The sequence below is a fragment of the Cariama cristata genome, unplaced genomic scaffold (assembly GCF_000690535.1).
Source record: "Cariama cristata isolate BGI_N322 unplaced genomic scaffold, ASM69053v1 scaffold7100, whole genome shotgun sequence".
In the NCBI taxonomy this organism is placed as follows: domain Eukaryota; kingdom Metazoa; phylum Chordata; class Aves; order Cariamiformes; family Cariamidae; genus Cariama; species Cariama cristata.
Window position 1 is genome coordinate 22,982 of NW_009595224.1, and position 23,207 is coordinate 46,188.

General features: G+C 40.5%; 1 protein-coding gene across 1 annotated transcript in view; it reads right to left on the minus strand.

Moving 5' to 3' along the window:
• Nucleotides 1–1,674: 1,674 nt before the first annotated feature.
• NALCN (sodium leak channel, non-selective) overlaps nucleotides 1,675–23,207 on the minus strand; it is a 36,091-nt gene continuing 14,558 nt past the window's right edge. The window contains exons 14-28 of the mRNA XM_009701250.1: nucleotides 21,036–21,129; nucleotides 20,395–20,501; nucleotides 19,919–19,993; nucleotides 16,915–17,034; nucleotides 15,789–15,857; nucleotides 13,842–13,990; nucleotides 13,050–13,143; nucleotides 12,132–12,264; nucleotides 11,443–11,558; nucleotides 8,975–9,132; nucleotides 8,165–8,315; nucleotides 5,070–5,219; nucleotides 4,293–4,410; nucleotides 2,237–2,514; nucleotides 1,675–1,897 (exon numbers count right to left, since the gene is read on the minus strand). Of these exons, the coding sequence (XP_009699552.1) occupies nucleotides 2,321–2,514; nucleotides 4,293–4,410; nucleotides 5,070–5,219; nucleotides 8,165–8,315; nucleotides 8,975–9,132; nucleotides 11,443–11,558; nucleotides 12,132–12,264; nucleotides 13,050–13,143; nucleotides 13,842–13,990; nucleotides 15,789–15,857; nucleotides 16,915–17,034; nucleotides 19,919–19,993; nucleotides 20,395–20,501; nucleotides 21,036–21,129 (1,728 nt within the window). The 3' untranslated portion in view covers nucleotides 1,675–1,897; nucleotides 2,237–2,320. The remainder of the gene's footprint in view (nucleotides 1,898–2,236; nucleotides 2,515–4,292; nucleotides 4,411–5,069; nucleotides 5,220–8,164; nucleotides 8,316–8,974; nucleotides 9,133–11,442; nucleotides 11,559–12,131; nucleotides 12,265–13,049; nucleotides 13,144–13,841; nucleotides 13,991–15,788; nucleotides 15,858–16,914; nucleotides 17,035–19,918; nucleotides 19,994–20,394; nucleotides 20,502–21,035; nucleotides 21,130–23,207) is intronic.

Below are 23,207 nucleotides of genomic sequence, written 5' to 3' on the forward strand. Positions count from 1 at the left end.
GAAAGTGGGTTAAATACAAACAAATAACGAACAGTCCTATTTAGCCCCATTTTTTGAATGAGACCCCTCGTGGCAGTACTGATGAGGTCAGTTGCCGGACTCCTCACCAAAACCCAAAAGGCCCTCCAATTAGAAGAGTTGGAAAGCATCCCTTTAAATAATGCTGTGCAAACCATACACCCAGCCACTATGCAGCATCATCACAGACGATATAGCAAATGCAGCTAGAATGAAAACCAGAGGGAGGAATATTGTTTAAAGCAACTCACTTTTATTGACAGAGTACTGTAAGGCAAGGAAATAATGTTTGCCAGATTTTTTAAAAAGAAGATTTGCAGCAAGAGTGATTCAGAAAGATCTGCAGTTCAATACGTTATTGAACTGTCAAAGATACTACCTTTTATAAATCCAATATCTACCTTTTTGTCATATATACAAAAGCTCAACTTAAAACAAGCATGAAGCGGAACACAAAATAACGAATTTGCATATGAAGTTTTGTTGATGGTTCATAATCTAGTAAACAAGAGAATGCACACGTTCTGTTACCATAGAGTTACAGCTGACAAGATTTAAACTTAAATATACCCCAAAACACAAAAAGAAACCACAAAATACAGGTATGTTCAATATGACTATTTTTGAAAAAAATCTAAACCATGTTCAACCATACACAGGGAACAAAACATTGACAGATGCCAAGAAAAACTGTATTTTATGGCCAAAACTAATTCTGCATTTATGGTCAAGGCATCTGTGAAAACAATGCTGTATTCTGACCACTCTACATCAGTATTTTGGCCAGCAAAGCACTGGCTCTTGTCTGCTTTTTAAAGGATATATTTTTTAAGTGATGATGTATATTAACTGTGAGTCTCTTACAAGATCTCACATCAGGCCATGTTAGAGCAACCTATCATTTCCATAGGAAACAATGGTAACTGAAAGGTCCCAGCTATGCTAAAAAACCCAGATGGGGGACGAGCTACAAAATCTGCAACCTCTTAGTTCTTCCCTGAGGGAAAGGCACATTTTTACCCCACATTTTTAGACAGCCTTAAATTCTGAAACTAACAGACTCTGCGGCATTTTGTGGCTTTTCTTCTCTACCTCCGTATCTGTATAGTATTGGCCTTTCACTGGAAAAACTTTTATGAAAGGGATAGCTGCTTTTTCACCAGCAATAATGTAGCACTGTTGGTGCTTCATAAAATAAAAGAAGGCTAACACGTCAAAATACGATGCGTCGGGGTAAGAGGGACAAAGGTACTTAACCACAGTACAGTGTCATGCCTTAGCTTTGCAGGGCTGTAGCATGAGTAGTAACGTGGGTAAGTAAAATTCACTTCTACCTACACAGGCAAAACTGAACAGTATTTTAAAAGCCATACTCTACTGTAATTAGAGCCCCCAACATGCTAATTTTTATCACACGGACAAGAAGAAAGTTATCTTACAACTACACAAGGGAATGCGACGCAATAAACAGGAGAATAATGACACCATAGATACATGTAACCAGTATATTCTGAAAATGAAGCATAAACCATGTTTTTCACATGGAGGTCTTTTGCTGGATGCTTAAATGCACAGTTTTCATGTCTTTTTTTTGTCTTTTTTTTTTTTCCTGTTTTCTCTAAGAAAATCAAGCTCTTTGCATAATTAACCAAAACCCAAAGATATTTACATTTTAAAAGCCAATCCGTCACCTTCTGATTTTAAAATGACTTATCCTGTATCTTGCATATTTTAAAAAAAGGTCCAGAAAAAGCTGATAATTGTAATTCAGAATCTGTACTTTGTAAAAATACTTCCCTTGAACATGAAGTCAGTGCTGACCTCTTCAGGTCATTTGTGAATAATAAAATCTTTGTAAAGAAATGTTACTAAACAAGAACTGAGGGGAAAAACAAAAAGAAGAAATACATTACCCCTGTATTGTAAAGTGTTGTCACTTTAAGGTACGGTATAGGTTGAAGAAAAACACAGAGGTGTGTATATCAAAATACATTTTCATTGTGTAGCTACACAACATATGAAATCTTTCAACGCTCTGTCTGCTAAAGGCAATATAGTCCCTCTGGCTTTGTTAACTCTGCTATCGTATACAGGATTCTTAAAGTACAGGTAGTACCTATAGAGATGAATGCTAAAATATAAGTGTGTGCTATGCTTCATATGGCAGAGTGATAAGCATTTGAAAAAAACTATGACATTGATTTTAAAGAAATCATACATCACACAGCGTCTTCAATTCTAAACATAGAAAATTAGATTGTACTTGAAGTGGTGGTTGTTGTAGTATGACTTAAAAGTTTTCTCAGATATCAAGAAGGTCCTCTCCACTCTCATCACTCTCCACAGTTAATTGTCTCGTCCACCATTTCTTGACTTCTGATCCACAGGAAGCAGCATCAGACATGGGATTCATTTTGCATACAACAGACTTCATAGTTGAACGTCCACCAAAGCGGAGGTTGACCGAAGATACTGAATGGCTTATTGGTTTGGGGGCTATGAAATTAAACAGAAAGTTCTGTATTAGAGTAGATCTGCCCCTTGAACATTTTTACTTAGAATTCAGGTAACAGAACTAGCTGGACTGGGGCAGCTTTAAACTGATTTAGTGTGGAAAGAGTAGGCCTCTGTTCTAATGCGTGGTTTTTTTTCCAGCTCCAGCTGTTCACACCGCTCCCACTAACCTGCTGGTAGAGCAGTTTAACTGAGCAGTGCCTCATTTCCTTCTGCTGGGATAGCTGATGCAGTAGATTCCGTATTACCTGGCTAATTGCAACCTAAACGGTTTAGGCAGTACTTACATGAGCTGATCTGCTGGCAAAATGGTGAAAGCGGTAAGTGCTAGAAAAAGGGAGGGAAAAGCGCATTTAGGGGTGGCAGCTCCACCTAGAAAGTGATATTTAATTATGGCCTAAGGGTCGAAGCCAGTACAAGGTACTGGTACAGCTTTAGGAAAGCACTAGAACACATGTACAACTATGTAAAACCCACAAGTGATCTTAATGATGCCATTCACGATCTCAAATATATGCCTTTGTTGGACTGGAAGCAGACTACTTATCACCTGCTGGGCTGTACTGTGCATGGAAGTGACCCTCCTTTTCTGAGAGCATCCACTGAGGAACATTCAAGTTTGACATGGCCAAGATCAGTGCTAAGAAAGGAAACCCTGAATGCCTCATTCTCACTTGAAAAACCTATCCAGTTGGCTACAGTAGTACTATTCCTCCTTAGCACGCTCCCTTTTTTATTCTTTCTCTCTGTTTGAACAAAATGTTGATCTTTGCTGCTCAGTGACATTCAAGAGGAAAACATGGATTGAAAGCTCTTTATTAAGTTGTCTGCTTTCTCGGACAAGTACTTTGGTCACAAAAGAAGGGTTAATGGTACTTAGAGCATGACCATCTCTTCTACTTCCACTTAGACATGATTAGGGTCTGAACAGTGGCAGCCTTTGAAGGCAGTGCTCTGACTCGGAATAGGACTGGCCGATGACAGCTAAAAGCAGGTCGATGTGCACCCACCTAACCTGCTGGTCACGAGCATGGCAGGTAGCAGAGGTCGATATGCACTTCAAGAGAGAATATTTTAGGTGGTAGAGAGCCCTCTTGGGACACAAATTTAATAAGGCCTCAGACTGGACCTATGCACCTCTCTGATCCTTCTATAAGCACCCTTCTATAAGGCACAGCCTAGTCTCTCTTTCCCAGCGGACTGTAGTTACTAGAATAACTTGAGGGCGTTAGTCCTGCTTCTGAGAAAATAAATGGGAAACTGATTGTACACCTGGCCAATTCCTGGCTGAAGTGAAGATATAAAAATATATTATTATGGTCTCAGGTATAAATCATACACCTGGAATGCTTAGACAAGACAAGGCACTCAGAAGTTATTACTGTTGTCAGGAAAAACATCATTCATTTTCACTGTGCTTCATATGATAAAAGAGAACTCTAAATGCGCAAGATGCTACCCAAACATACAGGATGCTACAGCCCCCAATCAAACAAATCATGAGTAAATTTATGAAAAAGTAAAAAAACCCCAACCATCTGCACATGTCAGTGCTTGAGCCCATTTTCCAAACTTTCAAAACTGGGAGGAAGAGGAGAGACTGCTGTATTTCATCATGCATGAGGTTAGAAAAACCCCGATGGTGGTACAAGCAGCAGCCAGGAGGTGGAACGGTGAATCACGAAGCGTCTCATGGCCTTGTTATTGCACAGCAGTGATTTGGCATGTGGGGATTCTACTGAAAAACATTCTTCACCTACCTGATGGCAAACGCCATTGTCCAAATTTCCGCTGAGGTTTCCCAGCATCTGCAGAGTCTTGTCGATAGCCACCTCTGTCAGAAAGTGTTGGGCTAAGGAGCTGCTGCTGGCTACTTGTCTGGACAGAGAAAAAAAAGAATCTCAGTCACAGATCCCCATTGCATGGGGATAATCCTAGGAAGCGTTCTCTTTCTATTCTATTTCCAAGCTTTATACATGAATACAAACAAAACACATTGCCATATTGCACGGTTCCTATTCTTTATTGCCCCAGAATACTACTAATAGGAAAAAATAAAAAGACCATTTGGGCTCAATGCCATTATACAGTCCCACTGAAGGGTACAAAATTGTTCTCAGCCTTCTACAGCGGAGTCCTTATGTTGTACCTTCTTCATTCCCTACCCTGGAATAGCCCAGGACTCCTACTCAGAGGACTCAGCATGCCTAATGCTATCACTCTCAGTGCAAACACTACGTCGGAATGCTTGACCAGGAAAGCTTCACATCCCTGAGCCTGTACACAGCTCATGCTCGAGCTGAAAGTTGGTGCCACCAACAGCTGAGTTTGCCCTTTAGGGTGCTAGCAAGACAGCTAAGCTGGGGAATTACTGCCTTCGCCCATCTTGCCTCTACATCTGAAGGCAAAGACTGAAGCAAAACAAGATACCGCTTTCAACTTTGCCAGTTCAGATGACGTTTAAAAAAGAAGAAATAAGAAACATGGAAGTTTTCTGAATTTCTTCTGAGTAGCTGATAGTCTTCTGGTTAACGTACCTCTGGCTGTGCGCTGTTATCCTGATTAATAGCATTCATATCTTCGCTTGGCTGTGTTGTCTCGATGCTGGGAGGATTCAGAAATCGGCTCAACTCCTGCTGTTGACTCTCTCGTAGACTATGGATAATGCTGCACGATTGCTGCTGTTTCTATCAAGGTACAATATGTGACAATAGAAGTGTTCTCATTGGTGTGCCACAGTGTTTGATTTTTTTTAAAGCCTTCTAAATATTTAACAAAATGGTAAGCACCAGATGTGGATTCCAGTTGCATTGATAAAGCTACATGTATCAGATGGTCGCTATTTAAATAGTGACTTTCAGCATATACCTAACCTTTATGTAGGGAATGGAGGATGAAACTTATAAACTATATTAAGTGGAAGGCAAGTTGCTCAACTGTTGGTTTAAACCTAGAGTTTAAAAACATCAAGTCTTGAATTTGTGAGTTAAAAGTTCTTGCAAAGAAAGAGAAACAAGGAAATTGGTAGAGATTCACTAAGAACTACACAAAGGCAATGAAAAAATTCTAATTTCTTTCATGGACTTCGAAACAGGCTGTCAATAAGACTGAATAAAAGAGTAGTGGAAACCTTGGGACTGAGTATAGATTTACAGTACAAATAGAAAAACAAAACCACTACCATTATGATCTTACAATCTAATTTGCTTTTAAATTAAAATAAACAGCCCTTAGGAAGGGTTTTACTTTCCTGGGTAGTTTTCACATGTTCCCTCTAGAGAGATTTAGAGACTAACAAGAGAATTTGAAAATATATATTAACTTTCATAATTACATTCAGTTTATAAAAGGTTCATATAATGTGAAATGATCTGAACCATATTATTAGAGTGAAATGAATAGCATATTTACTTTAACATAGTGTAATTCAATATCCTAATGAAATGAACAACACAGTTGAACAAACCCAGAATTGAGAGTTGAGATTAAATTTACTGCCATTATTATTACAGAGATGAGATCAAAATGAAACTATCTATCTGAATATGCCTTGAACATTGACATTTCAACTGGAATGTACATTATGTTCAAATTGTCCAGTTATGTTTTTTTTATAAATTCACAAACAGAAAAAGCCAGATCCCATGATCACAGATCTCTATGGAAAACCTCCACTCACAAGAAGTAATCTTTTATAAAAATGAAACATATATGCATCAAAACCTGGACTCAGCCTTACAGTAACTGAAAAATCAGTCATCGAGGCAACGAGTTTGTGACTTTTTATATTGTCCTGGTTTGGCTAAAACAGGACTATTTTCTCTTTTCACGAGTTTTTCTTTCAGTTAAGTTTCTTCTAAGTAACTGCACTTTCTGAAAGTACAGCTACATGTTTCTATGACAGTGTCTGTGTTTCAGCTCTGATAACGCTCGGTGTTTATAGTTGCTACTGAAGTATCAGTAGGATTGGTATGCAGAGGTGCCCATGTTTATACTTATCCCCATGAGAATCAAGGCCACTGCTGGCCCCCCTTTGTTAAACGAGTAAAAAGTCGTAAAAGGGTCGCACCTGCGGCAGAGTGCAGACGGGACAGGTGACCAAAAACTGACCAATGAGGTATTCCATCCCATCCACGGCATCCTCAGTATAAAGCTAAGGGATCACGAGGGTCTCGCTCTCTTCTCTCATGGCCGGCATCCCTGTGGGACCCTGCTCGCTCTCCTGCCTCCGACCCTGATCCGTGCACTCCTGAATCCGGGTGTGGAGTCCGGTCCGGGACATCCAGGTGCCCGCCCTGCTGTGGCAGGAGCCCTTGGGGCCTCCAGCCTGTGAATCCTCCAACCATCACTGGGAAACTCAGTATCGGTTTTGTATATTTTTCCTCTTATTTCCATTATTAGTAGTATTACTATTAATATCATTATACTATTTTTCACTATTATTGTTTTATTAAAGTAGTTTTAATTTCCAATCCATAAGTCTCTCTCCCTATTCTCCATCCTCTCCTCTCCCGGGGGGAGGCAGCAGGTTAACAGAGAGCCTCTGCAGCCCATTTTAAGAGCCGGCCCAGTCTTAAACGGTGACAGAGGTACAGGAAGAGTTGTTTTTGGAAGAAAAGAGGAGAATAACTGCAAAGCCGAAATCAAATTTCCTGAAATTTTGTAATATAAATTTCATTCAAGACAAACTTCGACCACCATATATTGTAGCTATCCTGAGCAAAGGCAACAATGACTCTGACGATCAGAAGCACTGCGTAAACAGAATACAGATGCAGTGGCTAAGTCTATACCAGTAAATTAAACAGACTGGGATTTCCTGCAGTGCTGAAGTCAAGTGACAGGCCAGGACTTGAGTGACCTAGCTAATATTCCCTCTACCACATAAGACAGCTTCAACCACTGCCTACTGGGAGCAGCCTCCACCCTGGCCCATGCCTGGAAGGCAGTGATGCTCCTACGGCAGTGGTCTGGGAGACCATACGGCAGTGGTCGGGGAGAGTATGAGTACGCCCAGGCCAAAACTGTGCTGAGCAACATGTTAACGAGTATGGGTGACCCCATTCCAGTCCTGAGCCAACACCTTGGCCCTGGTTAATTTACTGGCATAGACAGAGCTACTGTGTGCCATGGTTCATATACCTGATTTGCAGCTCATTTGCACACACAGTTACTGTAATGGCTCACCCAAATGATGTATCTTGATACAGGTTCCACTGGAAGAGTTATCTACTGGTGACTGATCATGGCATCATCTGCCAGCAGGGGCAAGGAAATTATACAATTACATTCTGTGAGGAAGGATTACCCCTATAAGGTTTCATGAAATTACACTGTTTTTTTCTTTATTCCTTTGACTTTGGTCTCTGCACATGCATCTTCCTGCTGTATTGAAAAGAGAGGCATTTTTGGCAGGAAGACAGTTTTTGCCTTCAAAAGATGCTTATTTTTGTAGTGCTTTCAACTGAGCTGTAACATACTTTTTTTTTGCTGAGTTAGCAACTGCTACATACTTTTTCACATAAATATTATAATGACTCCAGAGTAAATGAAGCACAGTGACAGTAAACTCCAGCACTGTTGAGCAGTACAATTTCTGCGACCATTTAGACCCTGGTTTAGCTTGACTTACTGCTCTGATTCGCTTTAAGCACTTCTTCAGCCACATGCGTATGGTCTGCTTGGCCACTTCTTCTTCTATGGTATATTCCAGTTGTTCCCTAGCAAGCAGCTCTTCCAGTTGAAGACTTTTTCTGATATCAACAGACCTATATGAAAGCATGCTGGAAGAAACATAGAATTATTTTTTTCTTAAATGCTGGTGACCTTACCTTTTAATTTAGAAAATCAAAGCTCATACTTAAGGCCTTAATGCAAAAATATGTAATTCAGGTGTGTGCAATAAATTCGCATTTGAAGCTAAAAAAATGCTGAGATGATTCCAGAAGAGACTTGTGGTGATCAAAACAAATGAAGACCTTATCAACTACATCTAGCTATCCAATACAGGTGAGCTGCTGAACTGTAAGCAAGTAGGGCATTTGTGGTGTTTGTTTTTTTTTTTTCCCCCCTAAGTGTTTACACTTAGAAAATGTTCCCATTTCTATTTTATTTCTAGTCAGATTCACTGTCATTTTGCTACACGTGTGGGGACAACATTACTTAGGATACAAGAACAACACATGACTGCTGTTTATGACAAACTGTCTCCAATGAAAACGTTAAAATTACTTAGAGCTGATTCCCTATGACCTGTGTTTTCCATCACTAATATTTTTGCAGGAAAAAAAGGGAAATCTGATTTTTGTACTACATTTAAAATGGCAATGCCTCTGTGGCCACCAGTCTTGCCTTTTCCCAAGCCTAATGAATACTTGTTAGCCTGCAGAGAAACACTGGCCATTATACCCATTCTACAAATTTAGAGAAAATCTCAGAATACCTGAGCACGTCGTGGAAAGTGACATCACCACCATTATGGAGCCGTTCCATTTCGTAGCACATGTGCTTGAACAGCAGCTTGTCCTTGTCGAGATCTACCTCCAGCCTGCCCCGCAGAAGCCTCAGCAGAAATTTCACTCGGAAGGTAGGGATTACTCCCTGGGTAAAATTGCATAATAGATGATAAATTATTACTGTGACCTAACAACCAACTCAGACATTCAACACTATTCAAACATTATTTCTCCAAAGACTCTGTGTCAAATCCTGGCCTATTTAAGTCACTGTGAATACATTACTGAAGAATATACACATGCAGCCAGCTCTTCAGCACATTCATGGAAGTCTTTGCTGTTACTTGACTGATATACAATGAGAATTTGTGCTGTTAATTTTGCCAGAAATTTTCAAAATTGCCTGGGGATTTAGTTTCCCCATTTGCATTAATCTGTAATGAGAATCATATGCTCAAAGAGCTGCCTTTGAAAAACCAAAATTAAATTACAATTTAAACACTCACAGCCAGGCCTATACCTGGCTGTAAACCTGTCCCCTTCTCTGTGTATCTTTGGACAGGAGAATGTTGGGAATTTACTGGCTTTTCAAGGGTCTTCTGCTCCAAGAGTCAATCTAGCGCATGTTGTACTTTTTGTGACAAAAATTTCGATATGCTGTTAAAAAAATTAGGACTGAAAGTATTTCTCTCTGAAACTCTGGTATCCATACTCTTTAAATATCTTGTTCTGCTAAATGAGCCTGACTGGAACTATTTTTGCTGTAATGTTTTGTTCCACATTAGAGAGAGATACAGTCAGTACTGGGCACAACGGATGCAGAACTCTCCACCTCCATCTGTGGCTTCCATCTCCAGCACAGCCATGTGCCAACTACAAGCAACCAAGTTCTTTCACCATAATGTTGTTCATATTCAAATCTTAGTGATGTCATGAATCATTCAGATGATTACTTAACTTTTGTGGGCACCTGAACAGCTCTGTGTCCCAGAATCACAGAACGGTTGAGGCTGGAAGAGACCTCTGGAAGTCACCATGTCTGACCCCCTGTGCTTAAGCAGGGCCTCCTAAAGCCAAGTTGTCCAGGACCATGTCCAGACGGCTTTTGAGTATCTCCAAGGATGGAGACTTTACAACCTCCCTGGGCAACCTGTGCCAGCGCTCGGTCACCCTCACAGTGACAAAGTCTTTCCTGATATTCAGAGGGAACTTCCAGTGTTTCAGTTTGTGCCCATGGCCTCTGGTCCTGGCACCAGGCACCACTGAGCAGAGCCTGGCTCTGTCCTCTCTGCGCCCTCCCTTCAGGTATTTATAGACATGGATGAGATCTCCCTGAGCCTTCTCTCCTCAAGGCTGAACAGTCCCAGCTCTCTCAGCCTCTCCTCGTACGAGAGATGCTCCGGCCCCTTCGTCATCTTACTGGCCCTTCGTTGGACTCCATTATGTCCATGGCTCTCGTGTACTGGGGAGCCTAGAACTGGACCCAGGACTCCAGGTGTGGCCTCATCACCGTAGAGTTAGAGGAGAAGGATCTTCTCCCTCGACCTGCTGGCAATACTTTGCCTAATGCAGCCCAGGATACCATTAGTCGTCTTTCCTGCAAGGGCACATGGCTGGCTTGTGTTCAACTTGATGTCCACCAGGACACCCAGGGCCTTTTCTGCCAAGCTGCTTTCCAGCTGGTCAGCCCCCAGCGTGTACCAGTGCCTGGGCTTGCTCCTCTCCAGGTACAGGATTTTGCAGTTCTCCTTGTTGACCTTGATGAGGTTCCTGTCAGTCCATTTCTCCAGCCCGTTGAGGTCCCTCTGGATGGCAGCAAGAACCCCTGCTGTATCAACCACTCCTCCCAGTTTGGTGTCATCTGCAAATTGGCTGAGGGTGCACTCTGCCCCGTCATCCAGGTCATTAATGAAGATGTTGGACAGGATTGGACCCATATTGACCCCTGGGGCACACAACTAGTTACTGGCCTCCAATTAGAATCTGTGCTGCTGATCATCACCCTTTGGGCCTGGCCATTCAGCCAGTTTTCAGTCCACCTCTTTGTATTCTCATCCAGTCCATACTTCAACAGCTTCTCTATGAGGATCTTACAGGAAATAGTGCCGAAATCTCAGCAAAGCCCCTCTGAAGATTAGACGCATAAATGGACGTGAGTCTGTAGACTTCCAAGGGAACAACTCTCAGAGACCCAGAAGGAAAGATGCTATTGTATTGACCTTATGAATATCTACATTTGTTTTTAAATCTGCTATTATAAGTACTTCACAGTAGCAAAGAATACAGGTTAGTATTTGAAGGGCTATGAACAATGTTAGGTCATGCTCACTGAACTTTTAGAACTTGAACGGTAACTGCTCATTGAGTTTTGTCAGCATGCTTTGTTTTCCCCCATATGTTTTTTCAAAGAAAAATGTAAATTTACTGGATTTCTGTGCTCATTATCAAGTCTTACCTCTCTTTTGTCATCAACCATGTTCCATATAATTTGAAAATGTCTAAGATCATTATAACTTAAAAGTTGGTCTTCTTCAGTTGAGTAAAACAACGAGAAATTCTCCACAATGATAGCTGAAAAGCAAAAAACCAAAATACGTTATAAAGAAAACCTGTAGTTACATTCTAACTGGCTAACATCTATAAGCAACAACGAATTTCAACAGAATAAGAATTCTGTTGTGCAAACTCCACATTAATAAATGCCTTTAGCTGTATGTTCAGACAAGAATTCTGAATAGGTAATATACTGTCATGCTACCTCAATATTCACTGCGCTCACTTTTTAAAAGCTGTATCTTAAATGACGGTTAGATGCCTAATCTAAGATCTTCTAAGATCAATTAGGTGAATTCCAATGACGTCAGAAAAATGTTAACTGGAGGAAGGAAAAGCTCAGAAAATAGTATTTCTTAAGGTAAACATACTCTACAAATACAACACATCTCTTTGTTCAAAATATTTCATTCCCAAACTTCCCGAGTTTTAGCACACACCATGCCAGGGAAGTATCAAAACCAGCATATGCATATAAGGTAACAGTGAAGGTACAAGGTAACCTCACACCTGAACAGCCCAACAGACTCACATCTAACATACTACATGCCAAGATGAATCTTTTTGTTATTAACGTGTATTTTCACTTACCAACAAGCAAATTTAGCATGATGTATGCAATGATGACATAAAACGAACAGAAATACATAAGGGCACCAGCATAATTTCCACAGTCTGTTTTCCAGTAGGTGCTGTTATCTGGTGTACAAAATGGAGGCTGAACCTTCAAAACAAAACAAAGTCAATCAATCATAAAAAGAGATTCTTAATTTCTATGCAATTAATACAATACTTATGACTATCATTTCTTTAAAGCTTCCCAATCAGGGAATAATACTGCGGGGGTATTATTGTGGGCAGGATTTTGTGGTTCCTTTAGTAGTCAGAAACCAGAAAAGAGAGAGAGGTATGACAAAAAAGGTCTAGGCGCGGATCTCACTACCACACCCAAGGCACACTGTGCATTGTGCCACCATAAAGAAACAACTTGGTGCTCTGGAATGTGGGGGTTTTCAAAAAGCTTCCCTGCCCATTAATTTTAAAAAGGAGGGGAATATAATTTTCATCACAATGGAAATCACAGACAGAAATTTACTTGGGCAAAATAAAACAATTCAAGGACAAATTTTGAGGTCATTAAGACTACTATTCACACGGAATGAGCCGAAGTGCAGGCACTAAGGACAAAGTTAATCTCAAAAGTCACCTTTCCCAGTCAAAGCAGAGATAACACTGGATAAGTGTGTTACTGCACTTCTGATTTTGAAAAGATCTTTTTTTGTTGTTTTTAAATCATGTAATAGCCTAGCCCCATGAAATATTACACTGCGAGTGTGTGATTGGAACGGCAATTTGTGTGTCATGTGCTGAGGTTTAGCTAACATATCTCTTGAAGAGATAAACGCAATCACAACATTCCTTGTACAAAGCTAAGATATGGAAACACTTCGAGATGCAAGGGTGTCTCCTGTTTCTTGCCTACTTTATCTCTGGCAGTATTGTATTTACCATGCAGTCATGCATAATTTTGTTCCAGTCTTCTCCAGTAACTATTCTGAAGAGCACAGTAATAGCCTTGCCAGCTGATGAAAAATTCGCATGTCTGTTTTAAAGAGTAAGAGAGAGAGAGATATCATTTCAAGTCCCAGAACTAAAACGTTGGCAAGAAAAAATGCAAATAATTTCAATTTTCTACTGTTTAAAACTAAAAATAGTTACAGTGTTCTTTGAATGAGCTCATTGAATTATTTATTCCATGACTTAAGATACAATAACTGAACTTTAGCTCAGACACAGGTCTGAGTATTTTGGCTCATTTTATCGAAGAGCTAAAGCAGACTGAAGGCCAGATGCTATCTCCTGTCTCTGTTCTCTTCCTGAAGCCTGATGATGCTATTGATTGGGAAATCTCCCATTAACAGCCAGTTCACAGAACTGTCCCCTCTCTGTATCAGCCCAGTATACAGACCCTGTTCCTGGGTGATGCCAATAAGGTGCAGTAGGTACACTGTGTTTCAGCAGCTTGTGGCTAGCACAGTGCTGCTTTCAACCATATTCCAGCTGGTGTAACGAAGAACAGCTCTCAGTCTGCTCTGGGCTGGATCGGGTGCCATTTGGTCCAACGCACAAGGACTGGAAAGATGGCTTGGTGTCTCCTACCAGAAATTCTGTTTAGAGTTTTTCAGCTAGACTTGGGGACTTGTCTGGTTTTTACCATGGATAAACTCCTCTCTAGCAGAACGTGATTTTTTGGGGGCTGTTTAAAGAACATCCCCATGAGGTAGTAAGTACATACTGTACCTGTTAATGTTCTCTCCGTATTTCACTGTACCAAATAAAACCACTCCAGCAAAAGCATAACAAAGAAGCAGTAAGAACATTCCCACTATGATGAAGAAACTCTTGTACATGCTGACAACCACAGTCAGGAGTAGCATTTTTAGTGTCACCTGGAAGGACAGAGAAAAAGCAATCCATGACATCATTCAGGAAAACAGAGATAAAAGGGAAAAGAGCATTACTCCATTTGCCATTTTGACAACGAATTCTTGACACATATACGTTAATGGATGAGCCTGGTGAAATGGTACATGATGAATCTGATCGGAACTGAACATTTTGCATCTTCCTCTGAAATGGAGTGTGCTGTTTCCTCGTTAAAGAGATCAGCATATCCACCTAATTTACAAGGTTCCTCAAAGAGTACATATCGGATATACAGTGCAGGATAATACAGCAGTAATACAGCATAAGCTTAACTAGAATATTCTAGAATCAGTATACTCCAGAAGTATCAAAATTAGCATTGCATGAACAGTGGTGCAGTAACTATTTTGGGCTTATCTGAAAGTGATGGTAAGTCTGAGGTGGAAACCACAGATACTGCAGCCTACCTAAAGGAATGGGTTGATGTACAGAGAAGGGAATATCCTTAAGATCAGCACAGCTTGATTAAACTAGTAATTTCTCATGCAAGTTGGCCAAAGAGCTTAAGAAGAGAGCATAATTTTGGCAATTACATAGGCCGTAGGCTTAGGTAATAGATACTACTTTCCCATACATGCATACTGTACACTTTACTCTCGATAAAGTTATTGCCCTAGATTTTCCTAACACCCTTAACCACTTTGGATGCTATAGAAAATTCTCTTTAATGGGACTGAGGGTAGCAGTATGCTTTAGAATCATGCTGAACTGATAACTCATGCTGACTTTTAGTCATCATGTTGCATCACAACAGATAAATTAATGAAACTGATACAGCTCCTAACATGAAAGTACAAATGACTAGGTTAAAACCTTCAAAAAACTTTAGAATCAATCAGAAAGCTTTGAAGGCAATCACTTGGTCTAGCTACATGGGAGAAGCAACGAATTTTCATTTGACTTCCAAGGCTCTACAGGCTCTGTGTAGTTTGATTGAAAGAAAACTTTTTATCTTCACTGAACAAACCCTATGACTTACTGTTCTTAACCCTGGCAACCTAGTACAGCAGTCTTTTCATCACATTTACTTTAATATGTCAGATTTTACAGAAAATGTTTGGATAGTCTAAGAAGTTCTGCAGTAAGCGAATGCAGAGTGTCACCGCTCGTTAAAAAAATGTGTTTGTTCTCTGTCTATGCTTATTCTGCCAGCCTACGCTCAATTACTCCAGAGTAAATGCAAACACAAAAGAAATGTACACTTAAGAAGCGACTTGCTTTGTCGCCATGCCAGTGTCTCCCGAAGAATATCTTGGCCCAATATTTTTTTTAAATCAAACACAAATCCTTTCCTGTGATAAGATATACACTGTAGAGACACAAGACACAGACCTGCACTCTGGAGGAAGAAACTTCTAGAAGACAGCGCTATCATAACAAGATGAGTGCATCAACCACCACTCCACTAGTCTTGTAGAGAAATAAAGAGTACGTGCACCACACCACACTGAAGTGGCAGCACAATTTATGTTTAGAGTTTTAGAGAGCATTTTTGAAAAACCATGTGGTACTGCAGTTGCACTTTTTATTTGCAAAAAATGCAGCTTTTCCAGTAACCATAATATAGCGCTATTATACAATATACCTAACATCCTGACATTTTAAAGACAGCACGTAAAATTGGAGACTGCTGTTTGAAGACTTTTTTTTTTTGGCATATAGAATGAAGCTTTACAGAATGTGCACTAGAGACGCGTAGCATTTAGTCCTTTAATTCATACATCAGCAGTGCAATGGTTGTAGTTCCTAATTCATACTTACGTGCTTCCCACAAATTGAGAAAAACCTGAAAACAATTACGCAGGCCCCCATCATGTACGTGTACGCATTCTGGAACAGAAACACAGAAGACTTAATACATTGTCCCCAGGGATCTCATGGAAAGATCATGATAATTGGTCTTTTAATAATGCAAGGCAGTCGCCATATGAAATAAGAGAAACCATAAACTAGTAGCACCAGTATTTCAGTAACAGTGGAGCAGTAAGAAACTAACAGACCACTTCAAAAACACTATCCCAACCTCCCCACACATCAACCCAAAAACTTTTCAGTCCTCTATTAGCTAGGCTGTGATTATGTCCAGCAGCCCCAGTCTACTTGTCTAGGCAGCTGCTGGCTTACAGAAACTCCTCAGCCCTTCCAAGGTACATAGCAGGAGGGAGAAAACTGTGAATGTCAGGGCAGAATGACTAGTCACACAAGACAGGTTTTCCTCCAAACAGAGCTTGGGGCAGACAAGAGAGAAGCCCACAGCCATTATAGAGTTGTGACTTTGACAACTTGTGATTGATGACAAGTATCAACTATCCCTTCTCCTTCCTTTGTAAATAAGGGAACTAGGGGTGTAGCCAAATTTAAGAAACTGGGGTGGGATGGAGGGAGAGCTGATTTCCTCCCCTCTCCTCTATGTCTTCTTGGATTAAACATTGCCCCTTATTCAAAACCAGTGGTCCAGAATTGCTGCTGGGTTTGCGACAGATTGTATTGTTCAGCATTTTGAACCTATGCCTTCTTCCAGTCCTCTGCTCCTGTCTGGATTCTGTACATTGCCTCTTTTTTCCTTGATGCTCATGAGACTGCTGTTGGCAAGAGCTCTCAGACTCTTCAGATTCCTTCCTTTCCTCACTCACATTCCTCCTAAAGACTTCAGTTTCCTACCACATTTACAGACTCTACCTCATATCAGTAAGATAACTTTTGTACTTCATCATGGTCCAAGACAACGATTCCTTCTTCTTAGCATCAAGCTGAATTTGTTTCAGCCATATTTCAGCCTTAGTGAACTCCCAAGGGTTTATCTGGATGTGTAGCAGGGATCCTACTGCTGGTGCTTAACAGATAAAATCAAGCTTAATCACTGGAAGTGTGTTTTTGTAAATCTTACCAGTAAGGCAAAGTGAAGTATCACCCATATAACTCCAAGAGATGTCACCAAGAGATCGTACCGGTTTCTTCTGCTTTGCCAGAAGCCAGAAGGTGACATGGCAATAATTTTCATTGTGACCTACGGATAAAAACAATTTCTCAATTGTACTGAAGAAATAGTTACTTCTTGCTATACGAACCTCTTCTATTCTTTAAAATGTTTGATTGAGTTCATCTTATGAAATAGTTTCAAACAACCAAGGGCAGGTTTCATGTCACAAACTGTGCCCATGTGGACACACTAACCGGATCGCATAAGCTTCCCTTAGATGGAGAAAAACTGGTACATGTGAAGACCACAGATGACCAAGACCAGGGGATGAACAGTACTCTGGAAGCGTGTCTCTCCATTAAGTATCACAGGAAGGAGTACAGCTGACCTCTCAGACTGAATGTTTAATGTATAGATTGCTGAAGTGAATGGGGACTTAAGGTTTCTTAAAGTTAAGCAAGTCATGAAGTTACAAAATGATTATGTCAATAATATGTAGCTAAAAGGTAGTAGTATCCTATCTAGCTAGCTATCTGTAAGCAGATTAAAACCACAAAAGCACATCTGAACTCAAGAACATAACTGTGTTCTGCAGCATCTATAGTTCAAATTAATTAAAAAGTTTTCCCATATTGCAAATATTTCTTGCTTTAAGGAATATTCTGTCCTCAGCAGCATACAAGAGAAGAAAGCTAAGAACAACAAAGGCAGTACATTTTACAATGTACCTGGTAAAATACAGCAGCCAAAGTCCTTGACATTTCCAATACAGGTAACAGGAGTGCAGACAGGAAGCTTAAGAATAGACATTGGTAAGAAAGAGTCACAACAGCTAACGGATACTGAGGTAGGGTGATGCATGTAGAGGGAACACTGAAGAGTTTCTTCTACGCAATTCATATTAAACCTCAAAGCAAGTCAAGTGTTCCTATATAAAGGCTATAAATGTCAGGCATTCATTACATGTTTTTTTCCATGCCACCTTGCAACACTGCCCTTTAGCAGTATTTACATTTCTGAAGCCTAAACTGTATATAAAAGGACACTAGTTTGAGGTAAAAGGCTGATTTTCCACTTAGTACTTTACTGTATAATTTTTTCTGAAGCCTGATTACAAAATGAAGAACACAGTCTCTGAATCTCTAATTAACATTTGAGGTACCTGAAGGTATCTTGTCTCCTTCTATCCAGTCAGCTGAGATGCCCTAGAACACTGGAGATAGATGCATGGGGCTGGCAGGGATGACACAAGACCTGCAAATATCGCTGTCCTTCTGTAGCAGCTAGTGGAGGTAAGGGGAGATCAGCGAGAGCACCCAAAAAAGCTTTTGATGCCTTCAGTTACTTAGGCAACTGAATCTCACCCTACATCTCCCTTGATCACAGTGACAGCTTGAATACTTACCTCACATGTAGAATTTAAACATCTACGTTCAGGTGTCTGTAATCTTGAACTGAATACCATACCATGCAAATAAAAAAATCCCATCTCACTTTATTCTGTGACCATCAGTGTGGTAACAAAAACGAGATCTCTGAATTCTTCCTATTCTTCTATACCACATATACTGATGTGAGCAGTAGCAGTTTAAGCCTGAGTCAGCAGTCCTTAGACCAGACACAGGGCCGTTAGCTATGCAGAAAGCTTTGGCCTTCCTCATGGACCATGCCTGCTAGCGATAGCAGACCATGTACACAGCAGACTCTGTAACCGGACTACGCTGCGTTAGGGAAGATCCTGGGCAGGAAGGTGTTTCCTCTCTCCATAAATCATGTGCACTCCCAGTGTGATAGCTTGCCTGTTGAGACAGTCAACAAATTTTTCTTGGCTCTGACAAAGTTCCTTTGAAATTCTAGAAGTGTATTTGTTTCCCCTGGCAGTGTAAGAGAAAAAAGTATTTCTAAAGACATAGTTACTAGGTACATTAAAACCTGTCTATGTATGATACAAATCAAACTTTTCTGTGTTTGCTCAGTCTCTCAAGAGATACTGATTTCTCCTGGGTAGGGGAAAAAGAAGCAACAAACACGGACGTAGTCCAGCTACAGCTGCTACAAGGCATTCACTTCATTGTTTATTCATCACTGCTGGCAAAACCTGTCACTGGAACATAGGAACTGTCATATTGGATTAGAGCAGTGGGAAACGTACTCTACTATCCTGTTTCTGATAGCGGTCAGTATCAGCTACTCAGAAGGGACTGCGAAGAAAAATACTCAAGCACAAACTTAGAAAAGAATTCTCTACTAACCTAACCACAGAGGAAGCATCTTCTTTAACCTCATAAATGTGTGCTTTCTTACACTACAGATATCCTTATACATAAAAAAAAGTACGCTTTTTAAAATGTGTTTAAGTCCTTAGATTCCAATTTTATGAAAGCAGGCTAATTACACCTTGCACAGTTGGTTGTGGTGACAATTTTCTTAGACGGAGAATCGTTACCACACAGGATCCGGATTCGTGCCACAAAAGATAGACAATACTAGAATTTGACATAGCTTATTAAAAGGTATTAAAATGAAATATGAAACTTAAAAAACCCAAAACAAAACTGAGAGAGGTTTGATGACGTCACAGCTACAGAATTGTGGGGATTAATGCACCAGGCAAAATATAAAGTGATCAGGCAGAACTCCCATGATACAACACAGACCTTGTGTCAGACAGAGTGAATTTAATCTGAGATGTTCTGCAAGAAAAGAGTTCACTGGGTTCACCAAAACACACGTTGAAATGCTTGGAGTTGAATACATATAAAATGACACAAAACTCAAGGTGATGGTGAAGTATGACTATAACAAATTATTCCTACAATATATGTTTAAAGGTAGGTGACATGGAGAGCCTCAAATGTACATGTTCAGGAGTCAAAACCATAGTGAAGAATGAGACACTATCCCTAAAGACAAAATGAAATATATACATACTAATCTTAATCTCAAGAAGTCATAAAATATATTACTTTACCTCAAGGACAAAAATGAAGGTGAAAACGACAGACATTGTTGCTAAAGGCACAGTCACTGGATCTGCAGCATCCCACTGAAATGCAAACAAAATCTGCTCACAGAAGAGTAGCTGTTAAACAGAACTAAATGCCTCTCCATTGCCTTAGCTTTTCTTGCAGGTTTTGTTAATGAATAGATTTCACTTTAAAATGTACTCAGACAGGAATGGCATCTTGGTGTATTCTTCTCTCACAGATTTACAGCGTAACTGGAAATTAAAAATAGCGGACTAGACTACAAAAAGGCAGAAATTGACTCAGCTCCACAAGTTACAATTAATCTACAGTGATCTGTGCTAACTGAGATTGCTCTATCTAGAAATCACGTTTCCCTACGTTCATCACAGTAATGGCTCAACTGATCGTTAATTGGTGTTAGGAATGTGCAACACATGCTGTACTACTGTAATGAAATGCTTAAAAGAAACACAATTACCTTAACTGATAACAACACAGACTGGGCCAGAACAAGTACAGCAATAGTTCTCTTAAAAAATGGATGCTGAGTTATATCGTACATCTTAGCTCTAAAGCCATCGTTATCTGAAAAAGAAAGAGTTCGAGGAGGATAGTTAAAACACACAGTGGTATTTTTCCCCTATTTCTTGACATATTTTCCATGTTCATTAGTGGGAAAATAATCCTTTACCAGTTTCAAAATACATTTCTAATTTTCTGCTACGATTTTCCATATCAAATAGAGCTTCAGAACATATAATTTCAAATACCGAACACCAGTGTTGCATGAAGGCTTTGGTACTTCTAGGGCAAGTGCATCACTCAACTACTGTCAGGTTAATACATTCCCTTCGTATCATTAACAGCCAACTGCAAATATTTTTCATTTAGAAATTCATTTTTTCATTAAGGTTTATCCTAAAACCATCGAAGCACAACCTTTTTTGGGTTGACTTTAATAGCCTTATGCAGAGATCTGTAGTTGGAGCCTGTTTCCACATTAACTTATGCACAACCTCCTAGTGGCCTCACGATTACAATTTTAATTTGAATCTCAGACTCCTGGGGAATTACGAACACTAGGGCTCAACATGAATAAAATCAAAATATCTTTGATACCCGGACGAGGTGGGAGATGAAGAGGTTGTGCTATCTTCAGTCTGCTTTTCAGATCTTCCCATCGTCTCTGATCTACAGTCAGTAAAGCTGTCCCCTTAACAAACAAAGAGAAGCATATAAAGCTTTTGTCATATAAAAGCTGGAACATTTAATGCTGTAAACATGAAAACAACATTCTCTTTGGTGCCTGAAATAAAGTTACGTACGCAACTCTCCTTAAGTAACACACTGTTCGGGTAAAGGAGTCTGAAGTATCAGCTGTTACTCAGGAGGATTTCTGGATGCATTAGCTGTGAGTTTCTGGGACTCAACTCAGCAGGCACAGTTGTTGCTCTTTGTAGCAGCATCCTGGTGTGGGCAGTGAAACACGGCAGGAGGTCTTCCATTTGACTGAACATCATTTGCCAGGAAGCACCGTTTTAAAGAGTGGTCGATTTTGTCCGGACATTGCTGCAGAAAATCCTGCGGCTTGTCAGTGCCGCTATGGTTTCTTGGGGAACGAGCCCTCCAAGAAACCGCTGCTGCTCTCTGCAGCTCTTCTGCTTGGGGTGTAATTGAAATCAAATAATAGTATGCTACGAATCTACAAGAGCTCTCCACAAAGGATGCACAAGGAGAGGTGGAGATACACCTTTAGGGCAGGTGGGTGGTAGGTGGTAATGTGTGTAATGTGTTTTGCTAACATAGGAAGAAACAAGGAAACCCCAAACAGAATTCAATGTTATTTAAAATGACCTTCAAAACAAAATGAGGTCCTCATCACTTCAGAGAATTGTAAAATCTCATGGAAGGAGTCTGGAGTGACAAAAACAAGGGAGACCTTGTCAAGGTGAATGTCACCAGCCTGTCTCCCAGATACCCGGCTGCTCCCCGAGTCAGCACGGAGCCACACCGAGCTGGGTGAGGGCTGGTGTGACCTTTGGGTCAGCATTCCTCCCTCTTGGTGGACACAATCTCTTTACGGAGCTGTGTCCCCAAACAGAACCCTGGGAGGAGATGTCTTTCAACATGATGTGGACAGTGAGAGATGTAAGGATGCCTATTACCGGTGTCAGGCCCAAACCGTACCATTTAGAAATGCTTACATTAAAAGGCAACTCCTTCACCTCAATGCGCGTGTTTGGTTTATATGCTTGGAGAGCTGTCACTGCAAACAAGACAAAAGGTGACAAAAAAAGTGGGCTCTTGTAAAATTGAGAAATAGTGATGCCAAGTCGCTCTGCTGCTCAGAAACTATCACTTCCACCAGTGGGATCATTAAGGGGACCACAGAGCATAGCCTCGCGAGCGGGACTACCGCTGGAGGAGCTGCGTTTGCATTCAGACATCAGCTCAAAACTGCCAGATAATATTTGAGTCACAGAATCACAGAATCGGTTTGGTTGGAAGAGACTTCTGGGATCATCGTGTCCAACCTTTGCCCTAACACCTCCATGTCAACCAGACCACGGCACTAAGTGCCACGTCCAGTCTTTTCTTAAACACCTCCAGGGATGGGGACTCCACCAACTCCCTGGGCAGCCCATTCCAATGCCTAACGACCCTTTTGATGACATCTTCACTGCCGACTGAACACGTGGCACTTGGGAGCTGTGACAAGTGATGGGCAGGGGTTGTGAAATGGCAGGGGTTGGAGCGTTTGGGGCTATGGCCATGTTGCTGGCAACCCCCCATGGTACTTCCCAGTCCAACATCTCCACACCTACAGCTCCAACAGCTCACATGAAATGCTACAGCATATCTGAAAATATTTTGGGGTTTGTTTTTTTTTTTTAAGAAAATTGTTCATTATTACGTAAAATAGTTTATTCAGTAATCATCCAACTCTGACTCTCCTCAACAACTCCTGGCGCTACTCTAACCATGTATGAGCTATGACCTTTCTAAAGCCAATATCTACTTAAAATACCGGTAGCTTGGCCAAGTAACTAGTTTTAAGAAGATGCAACTTAACCTCACAGAGTAGACTGTTTTGCTCTCTTCTTTCTGGACTAGTTGTCAGCCTTCTCTCTATCTTACTTCACATTTTTTTCAGTACCTGGACATTTCTTCACTCTACTTGAATATCGATTGGGCGGAGATTTTTTCCCTCACTGCATAATTAACTAACATACTCATCTTTACAAGTCAAATCTGAAGATGTTTTCTTCAAAATACTCTCAAGTATTTGAG